The 22,720-nt window shown below is 35.8% G+C and overlaps 2 protein-coding genes across 3 annotated transcripts in view; both read right to left on the bottom strand.

Annotated features, from left to right (window-relative positions):
- Positions 1-204: 204 nt before the first annotated feature.
- On the bottom strand, positions 205-9,544 carry LOC121319796 (HMG box-containing protein 1-like). 2 transcript variants are annotated; one of them, XM_041257629.1, is made up of 11 exons: positions 9,503-9,544; positions 7,534-7,726; positions 7,049-7,277; positions 6,733-6,865; positions 6,528-6,639; positions 4,626-4,744; positions 3,654-3,810; positions 3,347-3,491; positions 2,578-2,880; positions 1,522-1,663; positions 205-857 (listed from the first exon to the last, which is right to left on the bottom strand). In XM_041257629.1, the coding sequence occupies exons 1-11, from the start codon at positions 9,515-9,517 to the stop codon at positions 840-842; spliced, it is 1,566 nt and encodes a 521-aa protein (XP_041113563.1). In that variant the 5' UTR covers positions 9,518-9,544; the 3' UTR covers positions 205-839. The 2 variants fall into 2 exon arrangements, with proteins under 2 accessions (XP_041113563.1, XP_041113564.1); XM_041257630.1 differs by having other exon boundaries at positions 7,555-7,726.
- Positions 9,545-12,791: 3,247 nt separating this feature from the next.
- The window catches only part of LOC121319795 (cAMP-dependent protein kinase type II-beta regulatory subunit-like), a 28,770-nt gene continuing 18,841 nt past the window's right edge, over positions 12,792-22,720 (bottom strand). The window contains exons 6-12 of the mRNA XM_041257628.1: positions 18,741-18,847; positions 18,298-18,451; positions 17,657-17,758; positions 17,364-17,438; positions 15,392-15,460; positions 15,132-15,270; positions 12,792-14,232 (exon numbers count right to left, since the gene is read on the bottom strand). Of these exons, the coding sequence (XP_041113562.1) occupies positions 14,099-14,232; positions 15,132-15,270; positions 15,392-15,460; positions 17,364-17,438; positions 17,657-17,758; positions 18,298-18,451; positions 18,741-18,847 (780 nt within the window). The 3' untranslated portion in view covers positions 12,792-14,098. The remainder of the gene's footprint in view (positions 14,233-15,131; positions 15,271-15,391; positions 15,461-17,363; positions 17,439-17,656; positions 17,759-18,297; positions 18,452-18,740; positions 18,848-22,720) is intronic.

The following is a 22,720-nucleotide window of genomic DNA, read 5'->3' as shown; positions in this document are numbered from 1 at the left end:
CAGAGATGACTTAGCTCTCATTGAGGAGTTTGATGATAAAATGAGTGATCAGGAGAGGATTTATCAGTATGCAAGTCTATAAAGAGGTATGTGAAAAATACAGTGAACAAGGGGTGGGGCTTGGCTGGAGATGTACTACCAAGTGTCTTTTTGCAATTCAATGCCTTTTAATCCTGTTTTACTCTGGGGGGGGGGGGATATTTTAAACAGTGCATGTGAAAATAAATTGGACCTGACGCATATAACAAGCGCTGAATAAATTGATTGCAAAGGGTTAAGGTAAGTCTTCCCCCAAGTGAAATGTATGCCCACCTCACGCATAGTACAATATATGGCAATTTAAATCTTATATAGGACACCCACAAAATATATTTGGGAGAATATATATTTAAGATTACATTTTTTCCCCAACCTGTCATTACAAGGTATATGCAATACAATGGTTGTGCAATGAATACAAATTATAATTATATGAACAGCTGTGAAAGCATTTAAAATCCCCCTTTTTACATTTAAAAGACATTTGTATACAACTCCTTTGCATCCTACATTAGCACCACAGGGTTTCAGTTTTCAAGCCTATAAAATATAATTACCTGAAAAGAAAACTTAATTTTTACTTTTGGAAGAGTAAGGCATTTCAGTCATTAAAAAATAAGATCTTAAGCATAGTTAGTGACTAAAATAAATGTTTTAAAAAAAAAGTCTTGTCAAAAAGCAAACCGATTTTTCCATCAAAGTATACAGACTTGCAGAGACATGGAAGGTTGTCTTATGTCCTTCCTTATATCCAGTTCGTATTGCAAATGAAGATTCTGTTAACATCCATACCAAAGCACCTAGTTTTGCTGAGAACCCTGCAGGTAGAAAAAAAAATTATATATATATAAAAACACACAGCCCAAATTCACTCTAACAAAAACCTGTGTATAATAGAATACTATTAAAATATCAGATTTGCAAGCAAACTGCCAGGCAGCGTAGACTATTATATGACCATATGTTTATAAATAACCTTCACAGCTTCCCTTGACAGAGTTCTTACAGCACCACCACAATCTTTTTATATATCCCTGAGTTACAAAAAAGTGTAAAATTTTCATAGCCAGTTACCCAAGGATGTTATATGCACCTTATGTTAAAAGACAGTTAAGGTTGGTTCATACTTCAGCCAAATGATTTGAGCAGAGGGTCTCGGAATTACGTCATCCACACTCTTGAGACATGCATCTTTTTAGGGTCGGATAAATCTTGAAAAATGTCAGTGCATGGTCGGAGTGAAGCTGCACAGATTTTCTAGCCGTCTGCACCCGACGTATAACAGAAGAATGAAACCAACCCATACTTGTATGCTGGTCAGCAGAAGTCAAATTTCAAAGTGTGTCTGGACTGAGCATGTAACAAGCCAGTGCCTATAGCCTTTTTAAATCCATGTAACTGAGGTAGTCAGTTTTTATTTGTTTGTTTTGCATTACAAAGTACTATTCTACTTTAATACAAGAGCTACCAATGGGCACTTACAGAGTTGGTTCGTTTTCTTTTCCAACAATCTGGATTCAGACGCTTCTGCTCTTCTGCCAGCGCCTTAGCTTCCACTGTGTACATCCTCCTTTCCTCATTTTTCATCTTCTTCCACCGATCACCAAGAATCACACTTATGGCTCTGTAACACATATGCTAACATTACTGTACCTACAGAAATAATTGGTTGCTAGGCTTATACACATTGTGTATTCATGATAGATTCCAGTTGTAGATAACAGTACAGCTTAAAGAACAGCCATTTATATTTTCAATTTCAGAAATTATACACTATTTTAAAGGCAAACATATTAGCTGAATAATGTTCTGGATCAGGATTCAAGTGTACTGACATGCCAAATTCAAAGTTGCTCTACATTGACATGGACTTCCTATGGTACATTACTTTGGACTTGTATCGGTTTTAAATAAATCAGCACACTGATCCTGTCTTAATGGTTCTCATCATATACGAGGTAACAGGTTGCACTAATGAAAACAGAAACCACCTTTCTAACTAATTCTGATCATTCTGTTTTAAAAGCAGTCACTGTTCTTGGTTGTATTATGAAATAATAAATATACAGTGTATGCAGCCCTAATTTCCCACCCTCAATTTGACAAATAAGATGCATTTACAAAGATACAAACTCAAATTACGCATGCAAGAGCCATTTTATTTTTTTTTTTGCAATGAAATGTTATAAACTCAGCTATTAATTAGGCACATTGAAAATTGGTACATTAACATGCCTATAACAACGAATCTCTCCTAGTCATCATCCTCTGAGTTGGGGTAGTCCTCTTATTACTTGACATCTCCCAGCCAACTACTCCTGCTTCTTTGAAAATGGATAGCTGCATGTCATGGATGAAGATTCAAGATTTGGCAGTAACATTTTTGTTGGTCTTTTCTGGGCAGTTAGTCCCGTCTTGGTGATTTTTATATACGCATCACTATACTAATTTTTGAGAAAAAAATTGGTATAAGTGTGTGTTAAACTGGAAGGAATACTGTAATTTACAAAAGGGAAGCCTAAAATCTGATGTACTCACCTGTTATCCTTCCCTGGGTACATCTGCGTATACTCAACTCTGTATTTTTTTGCAAAGAGCATGAAGGCATTCATTGGTCGTTTGCACTTGTTGACTGTGGCACTGCTGGTTGTCCCTGAGCTGTTACTTTTGTTAGATTTATTATAAAACGTACAGGATGGCTGGGATGAAGGCACAAAGTCTCTGTTTGATTTTTCACAGTCAGGACTGATGGCACCTCCACTGGATAGGGATGCACGGCGCTGCCGGGCCATGCTGCTCAATACATACACCGCAGAGGAGTCCAGAGGGGTGAAGTCATAGCTAGTGCACAAGAACAAAAAGGATTTGATGTAAACCACATACAGAGCTTTGTCTCCTATAGAAGGCAACACATGATTGTTTAAATAGTGAAACCAACCTAGTTTGTATGAATGAAACATGAAAAACACAACCTGTCACTGACACAATAACCATTTTAAACATGTCCAATAGGAAGTGTCAAACCAATATATTTATTTTTCTAAATACCTCAGGATGTGAAAATTGTGGTTATGTGGTTAAAAAAAAAAAAAATGTAAAACATGAATAGCTGTGGAAATTCCCTAGATTTCCTGTACATCACATTTTTGTTTTCACTCTAAACATCTGCTTATTACTCTGGATATGAGAGATGTGTATTTAACTTAATATAAAATGTTTTTTTGTCAAACCTAAAAGGGTCATCTTATTTAAGTAACACTAAAATACTGCTCAACACCAATAAATGGTACAATTAAATAGAACTTACCTCCTGAAAGTGTCAAAAACAACTGAATCATCAAAATTGATGGCACCGGGGTGTCCTGGAGGTAGACATGTATCTCCAACCTGCATCTCATAACAGGGGATTCCATGCTGAACAACCGTGAGGCTCGGATAAAACGAAGACCAACCTATACAAAAAACATTTAAAATCATTTTTAAGCACATCATATGTTCTTACATATGCAGTTATAGTAGTACTGTTAAAAAAAAACAACTTTGTATTAACTTTAGACAAATACCATCATATTTACCTAACTCACTGGAGTTATGTCATAACACATTTTGTTTACCTTTACTATTCACAAAAAAGGGATGATCCAAACTGCACTCAGCTGTTAATGCCCCATCTTCTGGAGAGCCAGGGTCAAAAGTCAATTTCAGTACCGACTGCCCAAAAGAAACAGTTTCTTCATGTGCCACTAATTTTAGACCATCAGAACCATAGCTCTGTAAATTAACAAGCCAAAGAAATATGCATTATATATCATGTTTCCATTACAGGTCAGAACCACAGTTTCGAGTAATAAGTTTCCCTGTGCAGACTTTATCTTCCATTCACTGAGTTTCTTTTGTGAACATGTAATACTATGTCAGAAAGAGTAATTGAGCAGAACCCCTGCACCACTACCACACTTCAGGATCAATATATGAACAAATTATTCAGAACAACAATGCAACTGCTTTGTGCTGCAACTATTTGTCAACATGTTTCGTAGGAAAACTGACTTCCCACAAAAATAGTCTCCCCCAGTGTTTATAATATTGGCCAGTTACAGGAATGAAAGACAGAAACATATCAGGCCTTCCAACATATTGCAGAACACTATAAGCAGCTACCCTTGAGCAGACCAAATCAAGACAAATTCTACTGAGAAAACTAAACCAAGCAGATTTCTTAAAACTGTATTCTTTACAAATGTATAAAAATGACTTAGAAAGTATGTATTTACCAATGAAAAGTATTCTGACATATTTGTTAAATAGTTTCAATCTTAAAACATACATGTAATGGCTCTGCTTTTTTGAATGGGAAGGGTGCTTGCATTTTACATTGCTTCTTTTGACCGGCAAAGGGCATGATTTACTCCCTTAAAGCAGGTGCCAAAATGTACATGCAGAGGTGTTAAATGCAGCATGTGAAAGGCATGTGTGCATAACCTAGACTAACCATAACTAATTATATATATTATATATCTACACACACACACATACATACACCTTTAAACACCTGTGTCACTTAACTCTAAATAATAAACATTTACTTTGTTAATGTGATGGTTTTGTGGGTATCTCTCATCTTCAAACTCATCTTCAGAATCCGCCAGGTCCTCAGCATCCTGCCACTCTATATTATGTCCCTTATGAAAGCGCAAGCGGGTTCCTGAGTATCAAAGAATTTAAAAATAAACTTATACAAGCTTTGTTAAAAATGAACAATGGAGCTCTTGGGATAAGAACTTATGCAGATTCATTTTACTACACATGTCTGGGGGGGGTCTGATTAATATCTGAAAAACTTGCTTTTTTGGGGAAAAAAGAGGAAATAAAATGTGTTTCCATTTAATTCAAACAGACTTAGGTACCAAGTACCAGAAAATGCATACTTTGTCAGCAGTAGCAAAAACAATTGCAGTACTCCTAAAGACTGACTAGGTGGTGCCATTTTCCCAAAACTATCAAATAACTGGGGGAACATATTAAAACTTGTTCTAATAACAGTTTCTGCTTAAAATCAGGGGTGGCCAAGTCGTATCGCCCAACGCCCGGGACAACAAGTTTTGCCGTTATACTTTGCCCGTTGGACAAGCAGTTTTTATTTATTTATTTTTCCTATGCTCGCTCTGTTAGGAGAAAGGCACTCTGGGTACACAAGTTTGAGATCTGAATTGCAAACTCTAGCACACACACAAACATTTTGAAAAGTGCTTACGCCACCCCACCCCACCCCACCCCACCCCACCCCATTACTTCTAATTGGCTAGCTGTGGAAGACGCTGCTCTTCTGTTGGTTCTCTTAGCCTCTGTCAAGACACATGCTAATCTTTTAAACTTAAGGTATTATTTATGTTTTTTGTAAATGAGCAACTGCTTTAATACATGAACCTGACATTTAAATGCAGCAACCTAGGTTTAACCCTTAGAGGTCCATTTATTCATATCCTGTCAGGTGTGTCAGGTGCAATTTAATGCACTGTTTAAAAGTATATCTTTTTCACAGTAAATAGGTTTAAAAGGCACTGCATATCAACAGTATGCTCAGTACTGCATCTCCAGCCAAGCCACACCCCTTGTTCGCTGTATTTACCACATACCTCTTCATAGTAGTGCATATTGATAAATCCTCTCCTGATCACTCGTTTTATCACCAAACTCCTCAATAATGCGATCCAAGTCATTACTTTATTACTATAACAACAACATCTCAAAAAGCTCTGCAAATGTCTGCGACATTCTGAGAGCTGGATGCGGAAGCAGCTATCTTGTTTTTTGTCTGTGGTGCAGGGCCTGTGTATTGCTCAGATCCGCCCCCTTTTTCTTTTTTTTCAGATCTGCCTCCCTTCTCCCAGCTCCTTTCGGTCTCACTCTTCCATTGAAAGGTTTTCTCTGCTTTTTCTGGACAAAAAACGACTAGAGTCCTGTGCTTGACATCTTTTTGATGATGTCGAACAGGGTCCAACATCGGACTGGAAAAGAAAAATTGTAATGTCGGACCTGGTCCAACATAGAACCACAAAGGTTTAAAAGCACTCAGTAAGAACAGTGAATGTTTTTATTGCTGTTCTGCTGGTGGTCAAGCATGACAGGATCTGTAAGAAGTCCCGACTTCGACCAACTGGCAGACTGACTTAAAATATGCACGCTTAAAATATGTTTTTGTGCGATGGAGAGGGGGCAGGTATTTTTAAGAAGGACAAGTAGATTTTTCTAGCATTTTCTCCCTTGGACAACAAGTTTTTTTCAAATTGGCCACCCCTGTTAAAATACAGGTTTGCGATAATATTTCGGTGTTATGTTGTTTTCAATTGTACTGGTACATCATTATGTACACGTAAGATGGTCAACATGGCAACTGCATATCCCAGATATTCCACTTATTGAGATAATAGTTTATATATCAATGTATAGATTATATCCAGGGAATGCTCGCTAAGAAAGGCTGTTACCTTTTAAAAAGCAATGCCAAGCAGTCGAGGGCCACGAGTGGGACCAACCTAGATCATCGTCATCTGAAAGTGAAGACATGCAAAAAATGCCCGACTCTGATTCGCTGTTTGCCTGAAGTATAAAAAGAAAGCAAACAAAACTCATGGATGGATGCAGTAATTATATCAATGACAAATGACAGCTATATAAAACATAGTTGAATACCCGTTCATGCTTAACTACAGCCTGTTCTTTCCAGCGGGTCTCTGACAATCTTGGTTCATGGTTTGAAGTGGATGGAGGAGGACGAGCGTAGGAATGTAAACTTTTGCTTGTTGCTATTATGTGTACAGGAGATCTGCATAATAAATAAAATAATAAATCATCTGCATCAATATTCATTTGCATAATTAAAAAAAAACACATGTACTTTACATTCACTTTAAATGCTATTAAGGAATAAAAAAAACAAATGTGAAAGGATACAAATATCTGTATCCACTTAAAGTTGACATTTATTAAATTTGAGAAATGAAAGCACCTGTTGTAAAATGAGCACTGCATAAGAGGACTCTGTGGACTGGTGGCAATATTGGCCAGTTCAGTGAGCCAGTTTGTGCCATTGCTTGGAGAGCCTGCATTGTCTGGCTTTGATGTATGTGGATTCCAAATAGTCCTTGGGCGCTCTTGATGAGACACTCCAGCACCAAGTTGAAATACTTTAGGTGAGGCTGTATCTTCCTGGACAGCTTGCAATTCAGGAAGGTCATCTATAAAACAAACACTGTATTGAATCCATCTGCACTCGGTTGCAAACAAACAATCTGATCGCAACAGACTTTACCTTAACAAATCATTTGGAAATTATATTACTTCTAGCATTACTGGGTGAGAATTTCTCATTTGTGCACACCTTTTGTACGACTAGTGATGTTTACTTGTATTGGATGTTTCTATTGTACTATGACATACATATAAATATGTATTTTCGCAAAATCATAAATTCCAGTTAGTGTTACTGTTTACCATACTCCATGCGATTCTCACTGAGGGGATATCCAGGTGAAGATGGGAGGTCTTCATCACACTTCAGCATCTCAAAAGTGTCACCCATTCCTGAAACACTCTTATCCACCAGCAACTGAACTTCCTGGACACTGCTGGGCACTGGTTTTGTCTTCACTTCCCACACCATATTATGCCATTTCACTTGATCTGACTTAAGGAAAGGAAAAAAAAAAAAAAGTATTTTTGTTCAATTAAAACGTTTATTAAAATTGGGTTTTAGTGGCAAAAATACTATAAAACTGCTCATTAAAATAAGTAAGTAAATAAATAAATGTTCTCTGTATGGCAGTAGCCCCAGTGTATTCCCCGCTAAAGGTGTCACTCAGTACACAATTCACTATGACATCCATCCACAGCACATATTTAATAGCTTCTGGTAACAAATACCATTGCAAAGTTTCATTAAAATCAAAAACACGCAGTTCCCAAGATTTAGCCTCCAATTTTTCAGCCATCAGCATTTGCAACTATGGGATAAAAATGAGACTGTACCTCAAGAAAAAAAAAAAAAAAAAAAACTAAGGAAAACATAAGCCTAACTGAGAATGCCAACAGAATCACTGGTCGACACGAACTAAAAACAGGCCTCTTCTAAACCTCTGAAATAAACTGTTTAACAGGAAAAGACCACACATTATTTATGTACTATAGCCGTTAAAATTATTACAAAAGTAGCAATGTGTAAACTATCAATACATTGATAACTGTTTTTTCCGTCAAAATGTAAATGGTATAAAAGTATATCCTAGCATTTCCCATAATCTTACACCATAATGGCAGCATATGTCGTGATTAAAAAAATTATAAATGTACGTGAATTTCCAGCCTTTGAAAAGTTAAGTTCAACATTACACATGAAAATAAAAGTACAATTATAACGTCATTAAAAGCTTATCAAGATATTACGAAGAGTGCTCATTTATTCTCTGTATTTTATCAAGATAGTAAAGCCCACGAAGTAAATAGTAATTTCAGCTCTGTCAAATTTCTCTTTCGCCATTTCTTAAATGCCATCACGTGACTACTTGCATGCGAGCCTTGTTTGTAAACTAAGACTCGACGCATGCGCTCCAGTGCCCATTCATCCGAACTGCGTAACAAAAACTGATCAATAACAAACAGGATTAGTCTAAAGAAGAATAGTTATTAATAATTAAATTGAATCTTATTTTTTTTTAGAAACGAAAATTAAAATATTATTAATATACTGATTTAGTATACATTTAAAATCACAAATCTGAACTTACTGAAAATAAACAAATACAAATACATGGATGTTATTTAAATAGCAGACTATTTAACTAAATACAAAAGCAGCCACACATTACACCATGTACAAATAATATCGTATTTTACTTGCCTTAAACTAACGACAGTAACATATGTAGTTTCATTGTGGAAACAGAAATAAATAAAAAAAAAAATGTAAAAAAAAAAAAAAAAAAAAAAAAAAAAACAGCTGTCGACAAAATCTTTTTTCCCCCCACCCTTGAGAATGCAACTAAAAATACCCGACCTTTTCAAACTTTGAAAGAAAAAGCAGCTATTGTCAACTACACTATATAACAGTCAGTGTGTATAGAACACCTTTCCGAATCTGTATTAGGTAAGACTTGAAAAACTATAAAACTAAGTATGTCGCTAAATTTGGACATGGTGACCGTCGACCTGTCAAAATGGTGAAATGAATGAAGCTAAAAAAAACGTCACAGATAGACAAGTCCGAGCTAACCAAAACAAACTCTCACGAAAACAACAAGTCACGATTAAATATATAAATCAGACGACGATGTCACTCACAATCCGGCCATGAAACGGTATTCTCTCAATTCAGTCTCTCCGTGACAAAACTAATATTTTGAGTTTATTGTTCATTACACTGCGAATATTCAATCTTTTGTTTCTTCTATGAAACTTTGTCACTTACCAACTCCGTCGCCATTACCGAGTATCTGGTATTCTCTAAAGGGGGGGGAGTTATCGTTTGTTAGACACGAAACCTAAATGGTCAAAAAGGAAACGTCATTAAAACAAAACATTTTCCTATTGGCTAAATGAGTTGCAGGAGGGGGCAGCGTTTTTGGTGTTTAACACATCATTTCTATTGGTTGTTCAATACGTCATTCGTCTAGATTTTGATATTAATTGGATGCATATTAAATCATTCGCGAAGCTGTTATTTTTCTTATATCTTGTAGTACCGCTAGTGTAATGTAACAAATAGAACTAATAAACTACATCTCCCAGACCACTGTGCCACACAAGTAAACAATGAAATATCAAATACGTGAATAAATATGTGTTTTTTGCATGCAAACCAACTGTGTCATGCGATAGTTATTGTTTGTCAAATCTCAGTAAATTGCTATTATTTTCTCACATCTAAATGTGCAGTTAAGAAAGGAAATATTGGAAATTGAAAAAATGCTTTGAAAGAATGTTATTTTTCATTGGAATCGTTCTTGTTTCAAACTACACGATATACATTGTACATGAATGTGTTACATGTATTATTTTGCTGTGTAATGTATTTACATGTAATGTGTTTATGATTACACTACCAATGTAATACTAATATCACCTGCTATATATTAATGGTACAGTACTAGTAGAGCACCTATTATTGTATGTACAATAGTACTTGGTGCTAAACATAATCTATGCTTTTCACGGATATAGGTAGATATGTTTGCTGTTCACATCTATAAATAACAAATTAATTCAACACCCCATGTGTAGTTTGACATAACCAGCAAGTCTTTATTGTGTCTGTTTTGTTGCTCAATATTCAAGCAAAGTGTGTTTTTTTGCCTACTTTGGTTTCCTGACATGCAAAATTGGGTTAAAATAAAAGCAAAAATTAATAGTAAATACTCAGTTAAAAAATAAATTAAAAATAAATGCAAATCTGGTTCAGTATAACAGCAATTAAATAAACCAAGTACATGTACTGCATACAATCATTGTCTTGCACAGTGAATTTGACAAAGCTGCATAAAAAAAATTGTTAGAAGTGTGACAAATGTACTCACTTAGGAACTGTTTATCTGCTTCACAGAAGAGATATAATCAGAAAACACGCAGGATGCACGGTTTAATTTCAAGGGCCCAGGTTTCAAAACATCTACACATGTTGATATTAAACTGCAAGGTATAGATTTGTATAATAAATGGCTGTGAATTAAATAAAAAGTAATTTCATAATATAAATTAGTTTGGTTATTGATGTTTGTGGACACGGAAATGAAAAAAATAACATGTATACAAACTCAAAGCTAATAATAAGGTCAAGCAAGTGGCAATTACAGGTGACACCCTACCTCCTTGAAGTCTCCTCTACTCACATCACCTTAAAAAATAAAAATAAAAAAATAAAAAAAATGACAGATAGCTACAATAACCATCAACTACTATCTCAGACAAATGAACAGAAATGTTTCTAGATACACAGGAATAACTACACAATCATTTATTTTATATAAAACTGTCATTTATTTTTTTAAGGCAAAGTCAAATATAACCAACAATACTGAAAATATTCTGGCATTCAAAGCCTTCAGCTGTTTAAGCTGTAATACAAGAAATGAACTGCAGTTTAACTAAGTCAACGCTAAGCTAGTGCAAAAAAATTATTACTGAATATATCATACAAGAACAGATCGATGCACAATTTTGTTGAACACATTGTTTCCTGTATAACAGACGCAGCTAAGTTAAACTGGTGTAACGATTTACATACTGAACTTTATAATGACTCATACATCTATAACATGAAACAAGAAAAAGTACTGATTTGCACAACAATTGAGAATATATTATTGATGTAAGATATTCATTTAAAACAGTGGTGAGGGAATGTTTTAACTTTCTGAAGTTGTATGTACGATGCTGGTTCCATTTGGAAGTGGCAGTCACCATTTGGAACATTTTAAATAACTATGGACTTGATAATGATGCCATTTTTTATTATCCATTAGGCTATTTTAATTTCTGCTTTGACACAAGTCTAAAAAGCCCTCTATAATTCCTTTTAATTCTTGCTTACATAAGATACTAGTAGTTTTTTTTTTTTGTTTGTTTTTTAATTTTGCATCCCTCGTGTACAACTTTTGTTCATGCTTCAACCACTAAAATACATTGGAACAAAAAGCAGGGGCCAATAAAATAAATTCTGCCTTCTAACTATTCCCTTGTTTAATGAAGAGCAGTGATACAAGAGCACTTTATAAGAGATGCAATTTGTTACTATTCAATTTTAAAGTTGTGTGGTAATAATGTAAATATTAAACAAGAATACTGAAGTGAGTTAAATCATTTCAAAACTGACACAAAAAATGCGGTGTTTGACAGAAGAATATAGGCCTATTAAAGTAATTGTAGCTAACAAAACAATTCCATAAATCTTAGCCATTTGGCACATCAATAGCTACAGTAGAAACATCTCAAATATGTAGTTTTAAAAGAAACACGTTACATCACATGTGTATTTTAATTTTAAAACATGATATCTGGTACTACTTTAGGTTACAGGTATCTGTTTCCATGCTTTATTCTTAGGTTATCTGTTTGTACTTGTACTCCCTAGGTCATTTCACCTCAGCAGTGTCTTCTGGGTCAAAGCATGTTACTGGCTGAAAGCATCTCAGTCAATTATGGAAGCAGCTGACTGAAATAAGCTAGCGAATTTCACTCTCCAGGTAAAATGACCGAGGATGTAGAAGACAGTCAAAACGCATGGCTTAGTGTAGTACCACATATTGTGTTTTGAAATTAAAATACATGTTTGCTATAATGTGTTTCTTTCAATACTGCACATCTAGGATAAATGGTATGGAACTACTTTGTTAGCTGTAATCACTTTTAACTGGTTCCTAATGTTCATTAGGCCAGATTAACGTTTTAAAACTTTTAACAAGGTTTGGGGGAAATAAGCTGTTAATTATTAAGGAATTAAAAAAACTTAAACTCCTTTAAACTTTTGTTTCTACTTCCATGTTATAATTCAATATGAAATGAGTCACGATGACTACACTAGTGGCATAGAATTCACTTTCACCTGAAAAGACCTCTGATGTCTTGAAAGCTTATGCTTAATTATTTAGTTAATCCAATAAAAATCCCCTCTCTTCTCATCGCTGGACTGATATGGCTACCATGTCACATATCAACTAACGTACAATAGTAATTATTAATTCCTGCACACAAATGAAAAAACACATTACAACAAAAACTTACATTTGACCTTTAATACACTTAAAATAGTGTACCTTTCTTTCAATGTATGTTTGAAAATATTTTCTATAGTATTGGGCCCATCCTTGTTGCTCTAAAAAATCTATCATAGTGAAGATAGAAAAATTGTTGGTGATGCAACATAAAGATTCTTTTTTTATAAACATTTGTTTTGGAAACAATACTTTTGGAACTGACAGAGAAAGTGCACATAACAGTGTCCATCAGTAGAACCACAATAAAATGCATGCTAATAAAAATCTAAGTGGTTCAATATTTTCATGGGGAAAACTGCAAAGACAGAATACATTTTACTTAGGTGTCACTTACTGAAACTTGGGCAGAATTTATTAATTTGTATAATTAGGAGTGCAAGTGTGGGATAAACTACAACAGTTCAACAAAACATGCATTTTGAATTGGGTAAAGACAGCCAAGAAAAGCATTTTCCCCTGAAGAATGTATGTGGTGTAAATTAACAAATTTTAAACTTAATCTATCAAATAACTGTTAATAATGTTAGTGATGAGAAAAATCTGTATAATCTGAAGAATCCATTTAAGAAAAATAACTGTAAATGTTTTTTTGTGTGTGTGTGTGTGTGTGTGTGTGTGTGTGTGTGTGTGTGTGTGTGTGTGTGTATATATATATATATAGTTGCTTTCAAGTATGTGAATGTTTTGGGGAAACAAATGACACAATCAACTGCCATGGACAATGTGGAGTATTAGAATTTCTATGTGACTTTTTAATTAATTGATCTACAAGTATGGGTAACCTGTATAATAATGTCTGCAAGTTGATGAATACATTAACTGTAACTAAAGTAGTTTTTTTTTTTTTTTTTTTCTCTGGGATTAACACTTTTTAAATTTCCCAAAACAAACTGTAAAACTAAGACAATTTACAGTGCAATTACAATGAAATTAGGTCAGGGACAAATGAATTAAAAAAATCTAAGAAGTTGTTCTAAAGCACAAAAAAAAGCTAGAAAAAACAAAAAGTTTAGCCTGCCAAACGGGAACAAAAATAATCTGAAGAACTAGTTCTTGAATTCTGGTAATATAAGGGAAAGGAAAACAAATCTGTTGATTTATGAAGCATTCCCCCATGAATCCTGGAAGTGTATGAATATTTTTTTTGCCTAAATAACTTCTACATTGCTATTGTTTGTTTAGTATTTTTTCATATTTCTTAAAGCAAAATAATACAAAAATAGAGGTTACAGAAATACATTGCATCTACAGAAAGATGACAGTTTCCTTGCATGTTTGTACTTTTTGTTGTCTCTTCATGCAGTGGGGTCAGACATGTCCATGTTTGTTCCAAATAGTTCAACAAGCTGCTCCTCGTAGTTTACGATGTTTCTTTTCATGATGTCCATACATGGACCCAACAATCGCTCAAAAGCTTGCACATCCATAACTGAAAAAATAAACAAACAATTAAAGTGTGTTTTTTGGGGTTTTTTTGGTCTAAATATGCCATGTTAAACTGCAAACTTGATTCACACATTTCTAAATCATTTTTCTAAGGGGCCATCAAAAATGACCATAATATTTTCCAAGAGTAAAAAACAAAGGTTATGGGGTAGTTTATCTGATACATATCTTAGGGCTTACAATATTTATATTCCTTCCCCACTGTAAAAAACTAAATTGTCATGGAGATTCCAGTGTCTCACCTAGTAAAAGAACAGAAAATGAACGATGTACAGTAAACATGTGAAGCACATGTGTCTCTTGTATCGAATATATATTACAGTGAAATGTCATATTAATTTTACACTTTCACCCTACATTTATCTATTTAACGAAAAGGATAGCTTTCTTCATCATACAATTGAGAAACTTTGTTTAATTAAAATAAATACTATAACTTTTCTCTACATTGTCTCCTTAGTTGTACCTCTCACAAACTGCTTAATAATTGTATGTTCATTAGTTTCCCTGTGATAGCATTTTCTCTTTTCAAAGACCTGCTTTGAGGATGTTTGTTTAGATCGCAAAGGCAAACATTCGCCCTGTCTTCAAAATCACTTAGGTGAAAATTATGAGCCACGCCCCAAATTTCTGGCCAACAAATGAAGCACAGCTATAGAAAGCAGGTCGGAAAGCATGGTACAAAAAGTTACTTCACAAGTCTAATTGCACTCGTTTGCCCCCACCAAGCGCACCATAATCTGTTACTATTGTTCTTTGCCATTAGTGCCTTGCCCTGTAAACATAATTAGACTAAATGTATTTTAAAACATTAGGTAGAACTTCAATAAATAAATAAATAAATAAATAAATAGATAAATAAATAAAATAAAAAGACAGTACCTAAACATTTGACATTTCCCACAGCATAGGCTGAAGCAGCTCGTGGTCTGTTTGTTACCAGAGCTAGCTCTCCAAAGTACTGTCCTCTTGTACACCGTGCAATCTCTACTGCACCATGTTCTTCCACATTAAGTTGACTCTGGAATTAAATAGATATTCATATTGTCAGTCTATGAGCAGGCAAAAGTTTTGTCTTTACATGTGCTATGTTATATCTTATGTTGTATCTGTAACAGTATTAATAACTATTTACATCTTACCTTGGTTCTTCTCATAGTTATTTTTACTTCTCCAGATTCCACAATATAAAAACAATCAGCCGAATCTCCCTGCAAAAAAAAAAAAACAAAACAATAAAAACACTGAAATGATTATGTACACACTGTTAAACAGACAAATTCATAAAAAAAATGCAAGCAGTTTATTGAAAGTAGAAATACACTTAAAAGTGAAATATACTTAAGGAATCTAAACATAAAACACTGTATAATATAAAACACAAACTTACCAATTATATTAACATTCCACATTTTAAAGTACAGTGCCTGTAGAAAGTCTCCCTTTTCAAAAGTTTTACCTTTTGTTGCCTTACAGCCTGGAATTAAAATGCATACATTTTTTTTTTTTTTTTCATTTATTTACACATCCTACCCCACAACTTCCAAGTGAAAAAATATTCTAGAAATTTGTAGAAAATTAATTAAAAATAAAAACTGAAATAGCTTGGTTGGATAAGTGTCCACCCCTTGTAATAGCAATCCTAAATTAGGTCAGGTGTAACCAATCGCCTTCAAAATCACTCACCAAGTTAAGTGGCCTCCACCTGTGTTAAACTGTAGCAATTCACGTGATTACAGGATAAATTCAGCAGTTCCTGTAGGTTCCCTCTGCTGGGTAGTGCATTTCAAGTAAAAACTCAACCATGAGCACCAAGGCGCTTTAAAAAGAACTAAGGGACACAGTTGCTGAAAGGCACAGATCAGGGGATGGGTATAAAAAAATATCAAAGGCCTTGACTATCCCTTGGAGCAAGGTCAATACGATTATTAAGAAGTGGAAGGTGTATGGCAAAACCAAGACCCTGCCTAGATCAGGCAGTCCCTCCAAACTGGATGACCAAGCAAGAAGGAGACTGATCAGAGAGGCTATCAAGAGGCCAATGGCAACTTTACAAGAGCTGCAGACCTTTATGGCCAAGACTGGTCAAAGTGTGCATGTGACAACAATATCCCAAGCACTCCACAAATCTAGCCTGTATGGTAGGGTGGCAAGAAGGAAGCCATTACTCAAGAAAGCCCACCTTGAATCCTGTTTGAAGTATGCAAAAAAACACTCAGCAGATTCAGTAGCCATGGGGCAAAAAGTTTTGTGTTCTGACGAAGCTAAAATGGAACTTTTTAGCCCAAATGCAAAGTGTTATGCTTGGCGCAAAACCAACACAGCGCATCACCCAAAGAACACCATTCCTACTGTGAAGAATGGTGGTGGCAGCATCATGTTATGGGGATGTTTCACATCGGCAGGGACTGGGGCACTTGTCAGGATAGAAGGGAAAATGAATGGAACAGAGAAGTCCTTGAGGAAAACCTGCTGCCCTCTGCAAGAAAGTTGAAACTGAGACGGAAGTTCATCTTTCAGCATGACAACGACCCAAAACACACAGCCAAAGCTACACTGGAGTGGCTAAGGAACAAAAAGGTAAATGTCCTTGAGTGGCCCAGTCACAGCCCTGACCTAAATCCAATCAAAAATGTGTGGCATGACAAAGATTCCTGTCCATCAACACTCTGCAAAGAAATTGACAGATCTTGAACAGTTTTTTAAAGAAGAATGGTGAAATATTGCCAAATCTAGGTGTGCAAAGTTGGTAGAGACCTAGCCCAACAGACTCACAGCTTTAGTATTAACTCAGGGGGGTGAAGACTTATCCAATTATGATCTTTCAGTTTTGTATTATAATATATATATATATATATATATATATATATATATATATATATATATATATATATATATATATATATATATATATATATATATAAAAACTTTTTTTCCCCTTAACAGTGTGGAGTATGGTGTGTAGATAAGTGGAAAAAATCCTCATTTAAATGCATGAAACTCTGAGGCACTAACACAACAAAATGTGAAAAAAAGTTCAAGGGGGTGTAGACTTTCTTTAGGCACTATACATATACATACAATGATAATATAAAATATATAAAAATTATAAACCTGAGCAATAATACGTTCTCCGTCTTTGTACATTTTGGATCCTAGTACGTCAACCACTTTCATTCTTTCAGATGGCTACAGAAAAGGGGAAAAAATGTTTCACATAAATGCAAGACAGAAGTTTATTTGAATGGTTAAATGTAAAAAACACAAAACAAAACACAATAAATTATATATATATATATTATATATATATATATATATATATATATATATATATATATATATATATATATATATCTATATATATAGCATATACTAACTTCTAGTATATAGCAATCAGCAATACTAACTTCTAGTGATTTAAGCAATGGCAGTGTCTCAATGAATATTTCATACATTCTCTTCTTTTTGGCATTGTTTTTCACAATGATTCTCCGGAATGTTAGCCTGTCCTATAACACACATAAATTCACAGTTAAACATATTAAGCAAAATTATCTTGTGTACTTTCTACTCAGATTTTTGGTATTTAAACCATCCACTTCCAATAAAGTAGTTACCCAGTAGAGTAATGTTAATAAACACATGCACATGCAATCAAAACAGCTGCTCCTACCAGAATTGTGTAATATTACTACACCAGAGTGTGCTCTACTTAAAGCAAGCCTATTAGCCTTCAAATGCTGCTAGTACTAGTATTACAGTAATCTTTTATATTTCCTTTGCATGAAAATGTAAACACCTTATTAAACGACATGTCTGCCTAATTGTATTTTTGCATTACTGTTTTGATACATAAATCATCAGGTTACATTACTGCTGCAATGTATTTATTCAGAAGCAAATTGAAATTGAAAATCAAGCCTCAATAAAACTGTCCTTTCAACTCCGTGCTGTAACAGTCATTTGATTGATTCTTTGTCACTTATTTTAGATAACAGTTTTTTTTAATCACAGCCTGACCCATTTATGATAAATCCCAATGACTTACCAAACCCCATAAAGCACCAGGTGAGGTAGCAATGATTGTGGCTGCTCTTGGAGTATTGTACATTAAGGCCAGCTCCCCAAAACTTCCATGGTTATTGTAGGTACCAATACAGCAATCAATGCCATCTACTTTTACACTGATGTCATATGTTCCTCTGTAAACAATACATTATATATTTATGGTAGGCTTTGCTTCATTTGTTTTTCTTTATTTTGGATTTTAGAAAATAGAAGTCTACAAGTTTAAAATAAAAAAAAAATATATATATATAATCATGTGATTTTGTAAGTCTGGAATTAAGTATTTCATGCAAAACTTTTAAACAAAAACAGAAAGGAAAGCATTCAAAATAATTTCAGATAACAACTTTAGATATGATCACTTTTGGTAAGCAAAACTGATTTCTTAATATAAACAGTACACTGTGAGAAATACAAACACACCTTTCAATAACATAGAAATTATCTCCATCATCATCTTGGTCAATTACGTGTTCACCAGGACTGACTAGCTTCTCAAACATGGCATCCAATACCTGAGACATCTGTTCCTGTTAAGAAAAGCAAAATCAGTTTAAGGCAAGGAAGTGGTGAATCACGTTTTAGTAATTGTGAATACTAAATATTTAGTTTACAGACCAGAATACAAGACATTTTGGTACAAGAAAAAAAACATAAGAAAGTTTACAAACGAGAGGAGGTCATTCAGCCCATCTTGCTCGTTTGGTTGTTAGTAGCCTAATGATTCCAGAATCTCATCAAGCAGCTTCTTGAAGGACCCCAGGGTGTCAGCTTCAACAACATTACTGGGGAGTTGATTCCAGACCCTCACGATCCTCTGTGTAAAAAAGTGCCTCCTATTTTCTGTTCTGAATGCCCCTTTGTCTATTCTCCATTTGTGAACTCTGGTCCTTGTTTCTTTTTTCAGGTAGAAAAAGTCCCCTGGGTCGACATTGTCAATACCTTTTAGAATTTTGAATGCTTGAATTAGGTCGCCACGTAGTCTTCTTTGTTCAAGACTGAATAGATTCAATTCTTTTAGCCTGTCTGCATAGAACATGCCTTTTAAACCCAGAATAATTCTGGTCGCTCTTCTTTGCACTCTTTCTAGATTAGCAATATCCTTTTTGTAGTAAGGTGACCAGAACTGAACACAATATTCAAGATGAGGTCTTACTAGTGCATTGTACAGTTTTAACATTACTTCCCTTGATTTAAATTCAACACTTTTCACAATGTATCCGAGCATCTTGTTGGCCTTTTTTATAGATTCCCCACATTGTCTAGATGAAGACATTTCTGAGTCAACAAAAACTCCTAGGTCTTTTTCATAGATTCCTTCTTCAATTTCAGTTTATCTCCCATATGATATTTATAATGCACATTTTTATTGCCCCCGTGCAGTACCTTACACTTTTCTAAATTAAATGTTATTTGCCATGTGTCTGCCCAGTTCTGAATCTTGTCTAGGTCATTTTGAATGACCTTTGCTTCTGCAATAGTGTTTGCCACTCCTTTTTTTGTGTCGTCTGCGAATTTAACAAGTTTGCTTACTATACCAGAATCTAAACCATTAATGTAGATTAGGAATAGCAGAGGACCTAATACTGATCCCTGTGGTACTCCACTGGTTACCACACTCCATTCTGAGGTTTCTCCTCTAATCAGTACTTTCTGTTTTCTACATGTTAACCACTCCCTAATTCATGTACATGTGTTTCCTTGAATCCCTACAATTATCAAACATCCATAGCTATTAATACAAAACAAATGTTAGTGACATACATCCTCCACCATGACTGTAAATACAAAGTTAGAGCAATTAGTAAGATGAAACCATAATCAGCTTACTGTGAAATACAAGTTTGACACACAGGCAGACAAACAGACACCCCCAATTTAAGATACCCTCAATAATTTAATGAATGTCCTAAGCAGGTTTTATCACAACTAGACTAGCGGTTCTCTACGTAAAAATGTGTGAGACAGACAAACAGAAGGAGAGATTATGATATTATTGATAGCTTCTGTTGAAGAATGTCTTTAGCAAGTTTAATCACAATTAGGCAAGTGATTCTCTGGATATAAAAAAGAAGTATGACACACAGACTTTCAGACAGACGTCTTTCATCTAGGCCTATTCGAGATTTTGATACAAGTTTAGCTTTGTGCACAAATATGAACGGCCGTTTTGTATTCAATTTAGCATGGCAATGGTTTCTATTTTTTAAATCGTCTGTATCAACCTCAATCTGCAAATTTCGTGTTGCCAGCCAAACAGTATAAACTCAAAGGAGTTGTCCAAATTTAATGCAAAGTCAATTAAAATGTCTACAGCATAGATACTGTGAACAGATGCTAAATGAAAAACCCTCCAAATTGCATAGCAAACTATGTCCAACACATCCATACGGTCATGTTATTTGATACCATAAATCTGATATATCCTTACATAAAACAAATTTGATTTATTTGAATTACAGCTTCCCAATTAAACAACTAGAAACATTTCAAATAAATCAATCTAAAGAGACTATTGGAAATTAATATCTAAAAAATGGGGTGGCTGATCAAAAGTAAACCATTAAATGTATTTTATTTTAATTAACTTCCTCCAGACACAGCTGGAGCACAGAGATCGGTGGGAAGGTGTATACCAGTTGCCTCAGCCACTGGTGTGTTACAGGCGGGTCCCCGTCTCCTATTATGGAGAACCAGAGGGGCAATGGGATGATTCCTGAACCTCTCCCAGATGACACTCACCACCTCGGGGCGAAGCCTCCACTCTGAGCTGCTGGGGACCCCCCTTGAGAAGGGTCCACCGCACAGTTTGTCTCCCTGGGCAGATGAGCTGCCTGCAGTGAGAGGAGGTTCTTGTGCGCCAACAGCAAAAGCTTGCGGGCCACACGATGGAGACTGAGCAACCTGAGGCCGCCCTGGTGATTGATGTAAGCCACCACTATTGTGTTGGCTGTACGGACAAACACATATCTCCCTCTCCAGGTAAACTGCCTGCAGATTTAAACATTGATGTGGAGACCCTGCCAAGGGAGGTTACACACAGTGCCCCAAGCCCAGGCTGGACACATCCATGGCAGCAACGTCTATTCTGGTGACACTGCCCAGCACTACGACGAGGTGTAGATGGTCCAGCTGTTTCCACCAAGAGAGTGCCTTTACACAGTGGTGAGACACGTGGGATGAAAAACCCAATGGAAGGGTTTGGGAAGCTGCTGCCATCAAGCCCATAAGTTTCTGGAACATTACTACCATGATTGCTCTATTGAGTTGAAAATGGTCCAAAGCTAGCAGCTATTCTTTGCACTCTGCCATCCTGTGGCTTGACCTGTAGCTTCAGTCTCTGCGCAGGATGGCGGAACCTGTGAAAGCCTTCACCCGAACAGCCTTGCGCTGGTTCCTAACATCACCTCTGGTAGTGGGTACAGCCAACTGTGTAGGTCTTTGAGACAGTTGGGGCCTAGGGCGCCAGTTCGCCGCTGATTTTCGTACTGGAGGTGATCACTTGAGAAGTAGGCAAACCAGCTCCTTAGTGGATTCCCGTGTGCAGTGAGAGCACTGTAGTATCTCGTCCACCGCGGGACCAAAACATATGCTCTGCTGTGCTTTGCCCTCATGGGGAAGGGGAAGAAGAAGCAAAGTTCGAGGAGGATGAGTAAGACAATGAGGACGGTTTCCTGATTGGGCTACTTTGAGTGCACTGTCTGCTCTCCCTTGGCATAGAGCCACGGCGTGAAGACGCAATCACCTCTCTAACAGAGGGTGGTGGGGAAGAGTGCTGAGCAGGAGTAAGGGACACAGAGTGCTCCTTACAGCTGCGGGACAACCGCTTCTCAAGCATGCACTTGGAGAAAGGGGCATAAAACCTCCAGAAGCTGCAATTAGCCAGCACCTCCTTGGTGTGCTCTGGCCCCAGGCAGGATGAGCACCTGATGTGATTGTCCTCAATAGGCAGACTGGCCTTGCATGTCTCACAGGGATACAACCAGGTCGGTGACTTTAGCACTGGGTGGGCGTCAGGTTGGTTCGGTGGCTTTAGCACCGGGTTGCTACCGGGATGGTACTGATATCTCAGTCCCAGAATACTAATGGGTCAAGAGTGGAAAGGGTCGATGACCTTGGTACGGTTTTCAGTACGGGTCAACTGGTATGCAGTCACCACGGGTGGCAACGTACAGGGAAGCTCACCTGTAAAATCACATCACGGGCTTAATTAGCAGCTTTGGTATATCATTTTTAGGATTTGGGTCTTTAGGAGATAAATACCCATTCGGTAATGGTTACATGTCATACTTGAAAGGGAATGTTATTGAGGTAAGAAAACTATTTCAACAAAAACAAAAATAAAAACAATATATATAAAAAAGATCCTAAAATAGAGAAAATAAAATAGCTTCATCAGAATT

This window comes from Polyodon spathula, chromosome 8 (genome assembly GCF_017654505.1).
Source record: "Polyodon spathula isolate WHYD16114869_AA chromosome 8, ASM1765450v1, whole genome shotgun sequence".
Lineage (NCBI taxonomy): Eukaryota > Metazoa > Chordata > Actinopteri > Acipenseriformes > Polyodontidae > Polyodon > Polyodon spathula.
Note: the sequence above shows the minus strand (reverse complement) of the source record. Positions and strands in the feature narration are given on the sequence as shown.